The 14342-nt window shown below is 39.8% G+C and overlaps 1 protein-coding gene across 2 annotated transcripts; it reads right to left on the bottom strand.

Annotated features, from left to right (window-relative positions):
• Positions 1-873: 873 nt before the first annotated feature.
• zgc:112982 (uncharacterized protein LOC503771 homolog) lies at positions 874-13848 on the bottom strand. 2 transcript variants are annotated; one of them, XR_006093283.1, is made up of 12 exons: positions 13674-13848; positions 12017-12060; positions 11178-11846; positions 9974-10792; positions 6117-6286; positions 4737-4857; positions 4471-4543; positions 4251-4390; positions 3101-3194; positions 2882-2996; positions 1391-1673; positions 874-1252 (listed from the first exon to the last, which is right to left on the bottom strand). XR_006093283.1 is itself a non-coding variant. In XM_042400223.1 (11 exons), exons 2-11 carry the CDS (start codon positions 12049-12051, stop codon positions 1660-1662), a joined length of 2250 nt encoding a protein of 749 aa, XP_042256157.1. In that variant the 5' UTR covers positions 12052-12060; positions 13674-13848; the 3' UTR covers positions 874-1659. The 2 variants fall into 2 exon arrangements, 1 of the variants encoding a protein (XP_042256157.1); XM_042400223.1 differs by having other exon boundaries at positions 874-1673.
• Between the last annotated feature and the right edge of the window lie 494 nt (positions 13849-14342).

Raw genomic sequence — 14342 nt, 5'->3', positions numbered from 1 at the left:
TTATGTTGTAACTGTTGATGTAACTGAGCAGCCGATACAAAAACCCTCTGATGTATAACTAATGAAAAATGTGTCACAGTCTTGAAATACTTCAGTTATGTCTTTTTTTAAAATGTATTTTCACTCAGTTTGAAATAAATATTCATTTCAAAACATGACTGTTTTAAAGCCTCGTGGACTCGCAGCATCATCTTAAAGTCATTTTCCATCTTATCTTTGTTTGCTGTTTTCTGCCGTCTTCAGCACAAAAAAAAACAAAATCCGACTAAAGGCCTCGAGGACAAAACATTGTTGAGGTTCTTCTGAGGTTCAGTCACAGTGACCTGATGAGGTTTGAACCAGCTGTTTCACCGTCTTTGCTTTGCTGTTTCCATATTAACGCTGCTCATCTGAATTTTATCATAGATGAAAAATAAGAATCACTACTGAAGATTTTATAGCCTAGAATTACTCATCATATCCCTTATTTCACAGGAGTTCCCAGCAGTATACAAGAAGAATTCATTATAATATAATTAACAATATAAATTACTTTTTATGTTGTTTGTGTGCTTGCTACAATCAACACTTCCTAGCTTCTGTAGCCATCAGTAGTGTCAGCTTTAATGCTCACAATCGTCTGTCCAAACAATCCCAGACAGCTGAAGCTTCATATTATCTTCAGATAAACTTTCATTTTTGTAAACTTAAGACTGGATTTTGTCCTCCATCACTTTAGAAAGGGAACTTTTAATGTCCAGCATGAACAGGAGGGATGATTACAGCGAGCAGAACTTGTTTCTATGTTCATTTGGGCTCCTGACTGTTGTTTTAAGACATAAGAAAGATTTGTGAACCTGTCCTTTAACTCTGAAACACCACCGACACTCAAAATCAAAATGACAAGTGTTTTATTATGAAAAGCGACACGTGGTGAGCGGTACGTGCTCGTGTGTCACTGACAGTAAGGCTGGTATTATACTGATAGAGTCGTACAGACTAGATTAAACTGAAATTAAAGTAAAACAGCAGTAATCAACATAACATCTGCAGTGTTTTTCATAACAAAGAACTCAAAGAAACAAAAGTCTACAAACGTCACTGGTGGTGTGTTCTTCACTGGAAAGTGGCAACAGGAAGTGAGAAACAAACAAATGTATAAATGTACAACAAAAAGGTCATTTAACATCCAGTATCTTCACACGAGCCTTTAACATCTCTGCTTCTCAACGATACAGCCGTAGACGACATTATCTCCGACAGACAGCAACCGCTTGATTTAAAAAAAACATAAGTATAGGTTTAAATGAAGGCAGCAAATCAACATGAAAGGAGGACAAACGTGAAAACAAAGAACTCAGAAAACAGGAAGAACACAGATAAACAGAAGTGAAAAAGACAGAACAGTTACAGGATCACCGGCGCTGCAGGTATCAATGTTTCACATTCAGGTTCATCAGATTCATCGTTCAGTCTGCCGCCCACAGCGGAGCAGGAACGGAGACTCTTTCACAGTTTGGTACGACGTCGACATCGTGTTGTTGACCAGAATCACCGGTGCAATTTGGCCCGAGACGAGAACAAAACACTCTCGTTAAGTGGCTGGTTTTTAGAAAGGTTGTGTGATCAGTCTTCATAAAATTAGCAGCATCCCAGTGAAATATCTTCCCATTAGTTTGATCACCAGTTTGGACCTGAGAACGGAAGAAAGACAAGAAAGAAAACAATTCAGGTCATGTCGATCAGGTGGGTCAACGGTGGCTTTAATGCAGCTCAAACTGTATTTGACCAGTGTGAATGGAGGAAGAGGAGGAGAGAAAATGGGATTTGGGATGAGCTCAGGTATGATTAGAAGCTGATCAGTGGGAGGGAAACCTCCTTAAAACCGTAACGTGTCACTGAGTCAAAGGTCGAGGGGAATATTCCACCGCCCGAAGCTGCCAGAGGATGCCGACGAGGTCGTTACACAACAGGAACAAACCCAGTTCACCACTGAATAAATCTGACTAAATGCGTCACGCTGAGCTGCTGATAGTGAATCCGTGCAGGGAGAACACGACTGTGAGACACCGGAAGGCGTCGTAGCTGCTGAGATGCGTCAATTAAACATTATTGTTTAGCAACGACAAGTTTTTGTTGTTCAAATTTATGATTGAGATGCAATTAAAAAACAAACACAACAAAAATAGTTAATGAAATGTTTGTTTTTAATGCACAGATGATGAGAACATTAAAGGTTGTGGAGTTTCTGACCTCTAGTAGCAGAGACGGAGCAGCTTTTTATGAGCTTTTATTCTTGTAGGTTGCAGAGAAACGCAGCGATGCACCAACAAAGGCAGTGAAGAAGAAGACCGCAAGCTCGTAAACTACTGAATACTTTGTTTCATGAGAACGGAAACTGATTCAACACATTTGTTAAATCACAAGGATGCACACGATGAGTTCTGGTGAGTAACAGTGAACGTAAACATAACTTTTGTTTGTTTACAAGAAAACTCCGCAGAGCAGCTTTAAGATATTCTGCCTCTCGTCCCGTTGATCCACTCTGGTATTTTATCACTCTCATGACTGGTATCTGCTCATCTCAGCTCATTAATTATTTTTGAATTGTTTTGTTGATTTTAAAAGTAGGAAGATCATCCACACAAAGACGTTTGCTTTCAGTGACTGCAGTGAAGTTTCCAATCACAAACTCAACGACTCAACAATTAAAGGCTCAATATACTCAAAAACTGACATGTTTTTATGACATTATGTGTTGTCAAAAAAAAAGATAATTTCTCCTGTTATGTAACTGGTCACCACATCATTACAGACCAAACTGTATTTTTTTTCGCAAAGTAAAGCTTTTTTCCACACGTGTTAGTCTGTGTCTGTAATGGTGTGCAGGGATGTTTGTTACCTGCAGGGTTGTTGCGGTTATTCTGTCGTCTCATTGGTCCCTGACGGTTGCCGAAGTGATTGTTCCTTCGTTGCGGGCCTGTGTTCGGCCTGTAGGAAGCTCCTCTCCTTGGTCCCTGAAAGAGAGAAAGAGGTTAAAGATTGTCTCCATCAGCTGGATCATGTGACTGAAAGGTCATAGGTCAAATTCTACTGCAACTCGACTCTTAAAGACACTCACCATGTTGCCTTCCCATCTCCTGTTTTGCTCCTCTGGCCAGTTGGAGAATCCTTCGTCCTCCATCTGAGCCACATCATCCTCTAAACTCTGCTCACTGAAACAAACATGAGCACAAGTTACAGGAAACTTCAGTTTATTATAAATGTAAGTTTAGTGTTTGGTGGGAAACAGTAAAGAGACTCTTGAACATCAGCGACACGTAGCTGAGAACTGCTGATTTTAAAAGAATCATTTCAGAGTTTCACCTCACAGCGATCAAACGCTGCTGTGAAAAACATCCTGTGTGGTTTTTTTATTACTCAACTGTAATTTTACTGATTCTCATGAGAGAAAAATGCCAAAAAGAAACATGAAGATCTGGAGGGTTGAGTACACATATTCTTGTCTTTAATTTTCAATTAATAATCACAAACTTTATCCAATTAAATATTTCAAAGATGATATTTCATCTCCATCCAAATGATGTTTCAGCCTAAAATGAAGGAAGCTTTTACTGCATTTGCCCCTAAATGTAGGAAAAGTTTACCTCAATATTAACTCATCCGATACAAATTGACATTTTAAAAAAAAATGTCTCAAGCTGCAGTTTTATTTCCTTTTTTTTTTTTTTCACAGATGTTTCATGTTTGTTTTAATCTACTTTGTTGTTTTTGGGAGAGAAAAATGGTAAATAACAAGCAACAAAGACTGGAATCCTCCTTTTATATTATATTGTATTTATATAATGCGTTTATGTGCTTTGAATTTTCATCTTGCATTTCTGTTTCACTGCTGTGTAATGCTCTTGTGAAGCACTTATGTAACTTTGAGTGTATACATTTTCAACATGTACGCTCTAAGCTTAACTTTTTTTTATTGTTGAAAGTGTATTTAACAAGGATTTACACTTTTACATGGCTCTCAGAAACATTTGTATGCTCTTATAACATTTATCATTTAGTCAGATCTACATTATCTCACCTCTCAGAAAAAATACCAACTTGAACTTTAAATGTTAAAACTCAACTCACACGTGAGTCAGCGCTCTGAGTGTTACTTAACCTTACCGTACACAAGAGACTGATGACCGCAGAGTGATAAATACTGACAAGACACAATGAAGAAGAACCACATTTCTGCAGGTGAAGAAGAAACAGGAGCATAATCTCACCTGACTGGGCCCGCTGGTCGCTTCTGTGAGACACTGTTCCCTGGTATTGTGACCTTCACGCCCTCCAGCCTCTCCTGTCTCCTCCTCTCCAGGTCATGTCTCAGGTCCCCCGGGCCTCTCATCGGCGGCTGGCTCAAACCCTGTTATCACAACATCAATACAATCCATAATAGTTTCCACTGTCTAGTGACTTCAGGATGCTAGGACGGTAATTATTTACCTGTACGGGTCCCAGTCTGGAGAACAGCGGCTTGTCGTCATCGAGAAGTGTTTCCATATTTAAGCTGAAGCCTCTGCAGAGCAGAAACACCAGGAAGGGAAAACAGTTTTAATCACCAGTGCATATTATAACATTATAAGATAAATCTTCAGCTCCATCTGAACACAATTATAATTAAGGGATGTGTTTTAAATTGCAGGTGTGTGTTCTCTCAATTACTTTGTGAGTACATTTCATTTAAATAGGTCTTAGGCAATGCGACATACCGGTTTGAGCTGAACCTCTCATCCAACGTCAACTCCTCCGTCTCTTCTTCAGTGTAGCCGCCTTTTTGGGGAGCTGAGAAACGCTCGTTCAGTGTGGCGCCATCACCTCTGAAATACTGCTCTGTAAACACAGACGAGAGACAAGAATTCACTTTGTAAACTTGGAGTCTGATATATCTAATATATATGCTACAGTAAATTAAAAGCGACACAAGAATGTCTCTTTACGCTTTGGGTGATGTGATGCACCAAGCTGGAACAAATTATAATGTTGTGAAGCAGTGTAAAGGTGTTAATGTGTAGCACGTTTTCCTTTATGATTCCATCAAACAGTGGATGTTGATTTGTTTGCTCCAACAGTTTTGGTGAGTTCTTAAACCCAGATGAGAATCAAATTCTGGCCTGTGCAGCGTGTATGATTTAATTCTGGACTCATTTCTCTAGTGTCTGTTTTTTCAGTGAAAAAACTGTGACACAGCAGATACTTTTTGTAGATTTTAGTTCAGCATTCAACACCATGCAGCTACACATATTCAGAAACTAAGAGATGCTCGTTAATTGTTTTATCATCAGATAGTTTCATTCCTTTTTAACTGATCTCACTCAATACATTAGGATTGATAATGTCCTGGTGTTTTGGTGTGTACATTCATAACATTCTCAGCTGGGAGGCACTTCTGTGTTTCTACGCAGATTGAGATTACACAGTGTTGAACAACAGCTCTTGATATACAGCACATAATTCAACATCATCAGGGAGGCGCCTGATCGTCTCAAATTCGTTCTGCAGCAGGACAACGAGCCCAAACATCCAGCCAGGGTCATAAAGAACTATTTTCAGCAGCAAGAAGAACAAGGAGTCCTGCAACAGATGGTCTCTGATCTCAACAACATGGAATCAGTCTGGGATTACATGAAGAGACAGAAGCAGCTGAGACACCGAAATCCACAGAAGAAGAACTGTGGCGACTTCTCCAAGATGCAGGAACAACCGACCTGCCGAGTAGCTGAAACACTGCAGGTGAACCGAGGAGAACTGCTACTGTTTTTAAGGCAAAACTGCTCACAGCAGATATTGATTTACTTTAAGTTTCATCTGTCAACTCAACTTTGTATAAAGTTAATTGACACAAGGTTCCAAAATGTAGATTAAATCCAATTTAAGGCTTAGGGTTTGTGCAATATCTATATATGGTTGAGTGTAATAATGAATATGTTGTGTCTTTTTTTAATATTTAGTGGTTTATGTCTGTAAATTGTATATTTATTGTACTCAAAATGGAGTCCAAGACTAATTCCCCCACAAGTACATTAAAGTATTTCTATTCTAAACACATGTATGTACAGACGTAGATACACATGTGTGCATAATGTGCTGACCTTTGACGTGATGCACCAGTGTGATGATTTCCTGGGCAAAAGTCCCAGTGTGCATGGCGGATTCCCGGTACGTGCCAGAGTGCTCCAGCATGGGCAGGAAGTCCAGACGCTGTCGACCCACATTGACCAGGTCTAGAGAGAGCTGCCTGTCTGACGAGTAACACATCTGGCTGCAGAGGAGGAGGTGGAGGAAGAAGAGAAAGGTTAAAACCAACTGCCAAGGGCCCATAACTGAAATAAGCACACAGAAGAAAAACGACCTGGTAAATTTTTTCACTCCTCTTCATTGTAAAAAGAAAAAAAAAAACTGGCTTGGACTTTAGTTTCAAATGCTGGACGACCCTGTAATTTTACCATATTTGATGATTTCCCTTGTTAAAGAGCTAACAGAGAGTTTTGCTACCTAACTTGTTTAGGGTGAACTGACAATGAATGAATTACTCCTTTGAGTAGCCTTTGTCAGTTTTGGAGGCCACTAATTTCTATGCCTTGTGAAAAAAAAAAAGTTTCAAGTCCTGAAAGACAAAACACTGTAAGCGTATATTTCTTACTTTTAGCTAAAATGCCAATAAGCGTTAAAGAAAACCCTTTCTGTGCCTGTCAGTAGAAAAAGACAAATAGAATCAGCATCTTTACCTTACCCAACAAACTTACCTTGGAAACATTTTCACGACTTCAACAATGGATTGTTTACGATAACTACATCCTAAAGTTAACTAAAAAGAATGGACGTGTACCCTAACAGAAGTACACACAATCGTACTAATTCAGAATCTTTTTATGTATAGTTGAAAGGTTTAAAGTGAAAGCCGGAGAAGACCAATAGACAGGGGAGTTAAAGTTTGGGTAAAAGTTCACACTTCTTTTCTTGTTTGATCCATTAAATCTTCAGTTTGGCTTGATTGCTTAAAATCCCAGTTTCTCCAATATTTCGGACACTGACTCCAGTCATGGTGAAATTTAAATCGTCCACTCTTGTTCAATGATGGCTCATTATTTAGAGCGGTTCCCCAGTTTTCCCAGCACTTGACAGCTCCTCATTCAGCTTTCGATTGTTCATTCGGTTTCTCCTTTTGACACAATTTATGATGCTCCAATATCTCCTTTTTTCAGATTGATGTTTATATTCATAGTTTTAATATCTCCTTTCAACAGCACTGATGTTTTAACAGCATTGTCGTCTGTGTTTATGGCTTCATTTTGCCATTTTAGTGCCATTGATGTTTATGCTCATGGCTCTGATGTCTCCTTTAGACAGAATTGATTATGCTTAAATTTCTCCCTTTATTTCATCCACATCTTCAATTTCTTGTATAAACAGCAATAATGGTGCTTTGATTTCCTTCAGCATTGATGATGTTTCTGTTCATGGCTTCAATTTTCCCTTTCAACGGCATTGATGATGTTTATGCTCATGGCTTTAGATGCTGTAATTTTTCAAAATTTATGATCATGTTCACAGCTTCAATTTCTCATATTTTCAGCACTGATGTTTTTGTTCATGGCTCCAATTTCGCCGATGCTGGAACTGATGACGTTTGAACTTCTCCATTTATTGGATGATTATCTTCATGCCTTCAATTTCTTCTTTCAGCCAAATGACTTCATGTTCGTTAGTAAACTGAAGTCACAGAATCATCTCACATCATTAATTACTCTTGGAGGTAATTAACTGATTCAGAGGTCCTGTTCTTGTATAGAATCAGCAAAAACAAGATTCCTTAGTTGTTCATGTCTCTCTGACCTTGGATATGTCTCAGCAAACCTGGAGTGAATGTACTCCAATTCCTCTCTCCAAAATTAGTATGTGATTAAATAAACATCATTGCCATTGTACAAACATGTTTCAGTAGTCTTGATCTTCTTCAAGCCAAAGGTACAAATTCTTCCTCCTGCTCTTCTACGCAGGGTAGGAAATCATGCCAGAGCATTTTTTGACCTTGGCTGATGTGCTCATCTCCTCTTCTTCCCACTAATGAACAATCAAAATGTGCATGTTCTTTTATCTTCAAACCTCAGCTTCGGTTGGGAAAATAGCTCAAGTAGCATGTGGACTGACGACTCCTGTCAAGCTTTAAAACGCTCTCATCTTCCTGTCAAATATTCCAAACATTCCCCCCTCACTGTAGAGCTCCAACATCATAATTTTCTGCTTTTAACATCCTTCCTTTAATGATAGTTCCTTCTCTCTCATGTCATAAAGACAAAGTAAATTGCATTGCTTTCTCAGGAGATAAATGAGTAATAGCCAAAGCTTGCCCATCTTAAAGCCTTGTTTTCACAGAGCACTTTCTGTCTCTGCCAGCATTGTTTGACTTCCCTTCTGAAACAAGATCAGCCGACATGTCCTTCCTCAGTTTGTTGGGTTTTCCTTTCCAGATCCAGCTTTACAGTCACTCAGCTCTCTTCAAGTAAGTCAGAAAATCAGAAGCGGCGCCAATGAAAACCAGCTCACCTATAGGCAGCATGCGTGGCATCAATCAGGTGGTGGTTTAACACAAAATGAGCATGATGGCAGTCGTCCCATATGTAGAGAGATTTGTAAAATGATGTTCAGTGCCGTATAAGAAGAAAGGATTGAAGATGATGAAGAGTGAAGTCTTCCATTTTCAGGTGGATTAGTAGGCTCTGCACCATATTCACACACTGAGCCACGTGCAGGGTGATGATGGGAATCAATGCCTGGTTCAGCTCTTCGGGATGATTTTGGGTTCAGGATTCAAACATAAGTCCACAGTGACTGTGTAATGGTTAGTTTCTGCAGCCCACTCAACTTCTCTCATCAGAAAGATTTTAAGGTCTTGCTTCTTCAGACAGACAAGTTCGATGGCCTTGATGTTTCGTCTGTTGTCCTGGGATGTGTATCTGCTGGGTTTTGGTTGAATCCTGCCTGTATCTCTTCCCATACAACAAAATCAACACTTTTGATGAAAACATGTCCATTGTGAAGCTCTTCTTCCAAACATTCAGGCCGAACACAGTTTCCTTCTTTAATTTCGATCATGTCCAGATGGTTCTCAGTAGTTATTGCATTTTGTCTGATTAAGCAGTCTTCGTAAATGTAAAATAGTGGCTTCAATTAGTTTTCTGTTTTTGGATGTGCTGTGCTCTTCTCTATCTTGCTTCATATATGAATCATCAGTGTACAAATACACTGGCAATGCACCATAGTAACCAGTTTGTGTGCAGCAGAAATATGAGAATTGTTGACTTCATATAACTCCAGTTAACTGTTTCAGACACTTGCCTTCTCTCATTTTTGTTGAATGAGATGCAACAGAAATTCTCATTTTTATGAATTTGCTTCCAGTGGAATCTTCTTTATTTGAAGAGGTGATGCCAGCTCATTTACAAGATGTTAACTTGCTCCAAAACACAGCCACCACTCATCAGTGATTCATATTTTAACATTCATCAACATTTCCTTGGCTTCTACAGTAAAAGTAGTTGGAAGAGCTGGATGCACGTCTTTCTGATGGCATCTCAATCCAAAAGTTTTCATGTGAGGGTAACTTCACCTTCGGATTAAAATGTTCCTTGAAGAAAATTGCGCAAGGCATCCCGGTCCACAAGGTGTAACTGTACATCTAATTTGTAGATGCACATAGTAGCAGTGCCTTACCATCTAGGACACATTTTTTCTGACATTGTAAATTCTGATGATGTTGGTTCCAACTTCAACCAAATCCTGTTCAATTAAAATGTTTAACTCCTGTGTTTATCAGTGTCTTCACCTGCAGTCTCCACTCTCCACATGGCTGTTTCTTTTCATGCAGCAGCTTTCCATGAGTTTAGAAAAAGAAAGTGTGAACTTTCACCCCTCACCCTTGATCATTTTTGATTGAAAAATACTTTACCTGTTTTGGTTTACGGGTCGGCTCATGTCCACTTTGATGGTTAGCGTTTCCTCAGTTACAACAGCCATGTTATTGGTTTTCTGTTCATTCCACCCGCGCTCCCTCTTACGGGGCATTTTAGGATCCAAATCCACCCTCGGTAGGTGTCGGTCAAGACTTCCGGCCCTTTCACGTTCCCACTGTTGAAGTCTGTCTTCCTCTGCCCAGTTAGGCTCTTCTTCACTGGAATCCTCGTAACAGTCTTCCCTGAGGGGTTGGTACCCTGGTCTTTGCTGTTCGTGAGGAAGATCTTGGTATCCCTGGGGGGACTGCTGTGAGCGTGGTTGATTCCTGGGCGGCCCAGTCCTTCCACCCTGGCCGCGATTAAACCTCCCTCTCAATGGGCGAGAACCGCCCCTCCCTCTGTGCATCATGGGACCATCTCGATTACCATATCTTATGGGGTTTGGTCTGTCTTGCGGCAGAGTGCTCCTCCTAGTTTCATGGTAGTTGGAGTCTCTCCAATTATCTTGAAAATGCCGTCCTCTCATGTCTTCCCGAACTTCTAACCTGCTCTTTGACATTCTGAAACGCTCCTGAGAGGAGCTCATTGGATGGGGACTCCTCTGTCGATCAAGGTCATGATCTTCACGATCATCAAGTTGTTCCCACCTTGGCCGTTCTCTGCTTTCTATGATGCCGTGATCATGTTCAATGACAAGTGGTCCTGAGTGCCGAATGTCCCCATGGGGAAGGCCCCCATGGGTGTCTCCTCCAAACCCATCTCTGTGTGTGCCCACTGAGTAACGCTGTTCCCCAAACTTCTCCTCATTCCCGTACCTGTGATGGCATAAGAGGAGGTGACATGGTTCAACAACACATGGAACCATTAAATCTTCTCATCTGGTTCAAAACTTAATGTTTAAATTATCTTTGGATTTATAATTAATAAATATCTGATTTACTACTACATCTGTGATGTAGATTTTTAAAACAATAGTTTCTATTAATAACTACATTATGTTCAACAAAGACATGCTTGCCAACAAAACTTACAGACATGCAATATTTTTGGACTAGTATTTAGCAATATAGGAAATAAGGCATGATGACAGTAAGTGAGGAATTTTGCTCTATGAAAAATAAGAAAGATGAGAATCCTCTGCATTCTTGGTTTCCTTTTTTCCCTGCGATAGTGCTGCAAAGCATTTTGCTTAAAATTTACCCAAGATGATTGGCGTCATCCATTTCTCTTCTTTGCCTTTTAAAAGGAGGATTTCTCTCTTGGGATGGAGCCTCTCTTCGTCCGAATCTGTTAGGACCCTGTGCGTTCCTCCTGCCTCTTTCCCTACCTGCTCCCCCTCTTTGGTCATCCGATCTTACACTGGGACTGGGGTCTCTGAACCTTCCTCGACCTCTGCCCTGCTCCTCTCTCCTCCAGCCCATCCCCGGCTCTCTCTGTGAGTGGTCTGGATGAGATTTTGGTGTCAGCGGCAAGCTTTCCCTTGGTAACCTCAGAGGAGAGAGGGGCGACCTCCCCCTGCTTTCAAAACTCTGGAATTCTTCTCTAAACCCTCCTCTCCGTCTGTTTCCATCTCCTCCTCCGTCATGCTGTGGGGAAAACCTCCGGTCACCATAGTCCATCACATCGTGATGGGGTGATGGCCTCCTGCGGTAAAACTCCTCCTGGTCTGGATGGCGTTTCTGCCCAAACTGACGGTCATCTGGGAAAGGAGGGGATCTTCTCTGGCCTTCTGGGTACATGTCTTCCCCAAAGTAGTCCCAGTGCTCTTCAGGATCTTCTCTGGGGCGGTGACTCCTGTCCAACGGATTCCCGTCCAATTCTGCAAGAACTTTGTAAGGATCAAAGTCAGGTTCTTCCCATGGGAACCTCCTGAAAAATGAAATATTGGAGAAAAAAAACACATCACCACTTGTACTACAGAAATCAATAAATCTGAATAGACATTGTTTTGTGTATAACAGCAAATTATCAACTGTCAGTTATTAGCAACGCAGATCTCCTGGGACACAGTACTATAATCACAAAGACAATGCATTTACCTGTAACGTGGTGATCGGGACCTCGGTCTTGACATTTGCTCAACCTTCAAGAAAAGGAGAGGTTTTTATTACAAGATTAATGCTGCAGGCAAAACACAGTGAACCACAATACAGTGCAGGCAGTGATTACAGAACTATTTCATCTAATTAAGTTATCAAAGAGAACAGCATTTTTTTTTACAAAGTATAACTAAGAAATAACTACACTGTGTGTCTAATTTCTGTCAACAACAACAGTCTCCTAAGGGTAAACTCTTGTGGCAAGGTGTTTTAGAAGTTAAAAATCAAGTGTTATCTCTCCAAATAATTTACACTTGTTTTAAAAATGTGACCTGGAGACCTGAAATCTTAAGCTGCTCGAACAGACAAAATAACGCAACACCTGCTGGGAGACTATAATGATTTTACTGGGATACCTGCATCTTTTCTGATTCCCAATTAGAAGTTGTCTCAAATATTTTGTCTCTACCCTGACTGATGAATGGTCATAAAGACAAAGAATTAAAAACTAATATAATATATACTGACATGAGAATTTATCCTTATACTGTTTCAATCGTGTGGCCCAACTATACTATAAAAATGAATCAACATCACTCTTAGAGCTTCAACAATTAGTCAATTAATTGATTAGCTGCCGACTATTATATTAATCTCCAACTATTTTGATAATCAATTCATTGTTTTAAGTCATGTCCAAATTCTCTGATTCCAGCTTCTCAAATATGAATATTTTCTGGTTTCTTTTGTCCTCTATGACAGCAAACTGAGTATATTTGGACTGTGGCCAAATCAAGACATTAGAAGACTTCACATTGGGCTTTGGGAAACAATGATTGACATTTTTCAGCATTTTCTGACATTTAAGGACTTAACATATTAATTGATCAATAATGAAGATAATGTTAGCTGCAGCCTAGCCTTTCTAAAACAGTTATGAACAAAATAACCGTCATAAAGGCATGATATATCACTGTGGTAGTGGTAAGATGTCAAAAGCCAAAAAGGCTGGAACCACTGGTTTCATCTTTAACAATGTGTTGTATTTTAAAAGCTTGTTATATTATTCATTGTGTCAAATCTTCATCTGAAAAGTAACTGACACTGTCAAATAAATGTAGTGGAGTAGTAGCCTACATATTTCCCTCTGAAATGTAGTGGGGTGGAAGTAAAAAGTAGCATCACATGGAAATACTCAAGTAAAGTACAAATACTTCAAAAATGTATATAATCTATATCACACAGCTACACAAATAAATGTTAATGGCAGATTAGTTGAGTTGCTTGAATTGCTAACGTTAATTTAGCTGTCATAGGTCACGGTAATAACGCTGCCAATGACAATTCAAGAGCGTCAACGTTGTTTCCAAGGACAACTAGTGTTTGGTTTTAGTATTTGAGATGCAACTTTTGTTTTAAACTCAGCCATAGCTTTCCAGATGTAATAAACAGACACTTAAATTCACCTTAACGACATCTCTACGCTGTACTAACTATTTTGGAGGGGGTGGAGTGTTCATAAGTACTCCAACATCGCCTATATACGCCCTCAAAATAGCTCACTGTGAGTTTACTCACCAAATCCTCCAAACATTACTAGCAGCTAACTGTTGGTGGCTAAAGCTAATTAGCAGCTAACGTTACGCAGTTCTCTTACCTCCGTCCACGACACGCGCCAGGCCACCGCAGCTAACGTTAGCTAAAGCGACGATAAACACACGAAAAAATCGCAATAAAACAATTTGTGTTAGAATACAATCCGATCTATCACCACATACGACCAATAACTAACTAAATGTGTTGTGACTTCAAACAGACAGACACACAGACAGATAGACAGACAGAAAATGGCTGTGATGACGTCACGTTAAGCTTTGTACTTTACGAAAACTGCCGAACAAAAACGAGTTCGGCACTTCGGCCACGGGCTTCTCAGATAGAAATACAGTGATGGGCTATATGTGGGCTCTGGGTAGTTATGATGGGCATTTCATAACAGTTTTCTGACATTTCTTAGACTAAATCAGTGGCAAATAGTAGGTCAAATCTGGCCATTCAACAAAAATATTTGGCCCTCAAACGTAAGCTGAAGTTTCCTCTTTTATAGATGACTTCAAATATTTTACATGGCTCTTCATGAATCAGACAGCAGACACAAATGTACACATTAGGCTCATGTAAATCCCAGTAAACGTGACCTCTTAACATCTTATAAACTTACCAGATCTATCTATCTATCCATCTATCTATCTATAGCACAGGTACAAAACATAATGTGATCTTTTTGACCAGAACAGATTTCACATGTTGCATTGTAATGACAAAG

Source organism: Thunnus maccoyii, chromosome 21, assembly GCF_910596095.1.
Source record: "Thunnus maccoyii chromosome 21, fThuMac1.1, whole genome shotgun sequence".
NCBI lineage: Eukaryota > Metazoa > Chordata > Actinopteri > Scombriformes > Scombridae > Thunnus > Thunnus maccoyii.
Note: the sequence above shows the minus strand (reverse complement) of the source record. Positions and strands in the feature narration are given on the sequence as shown.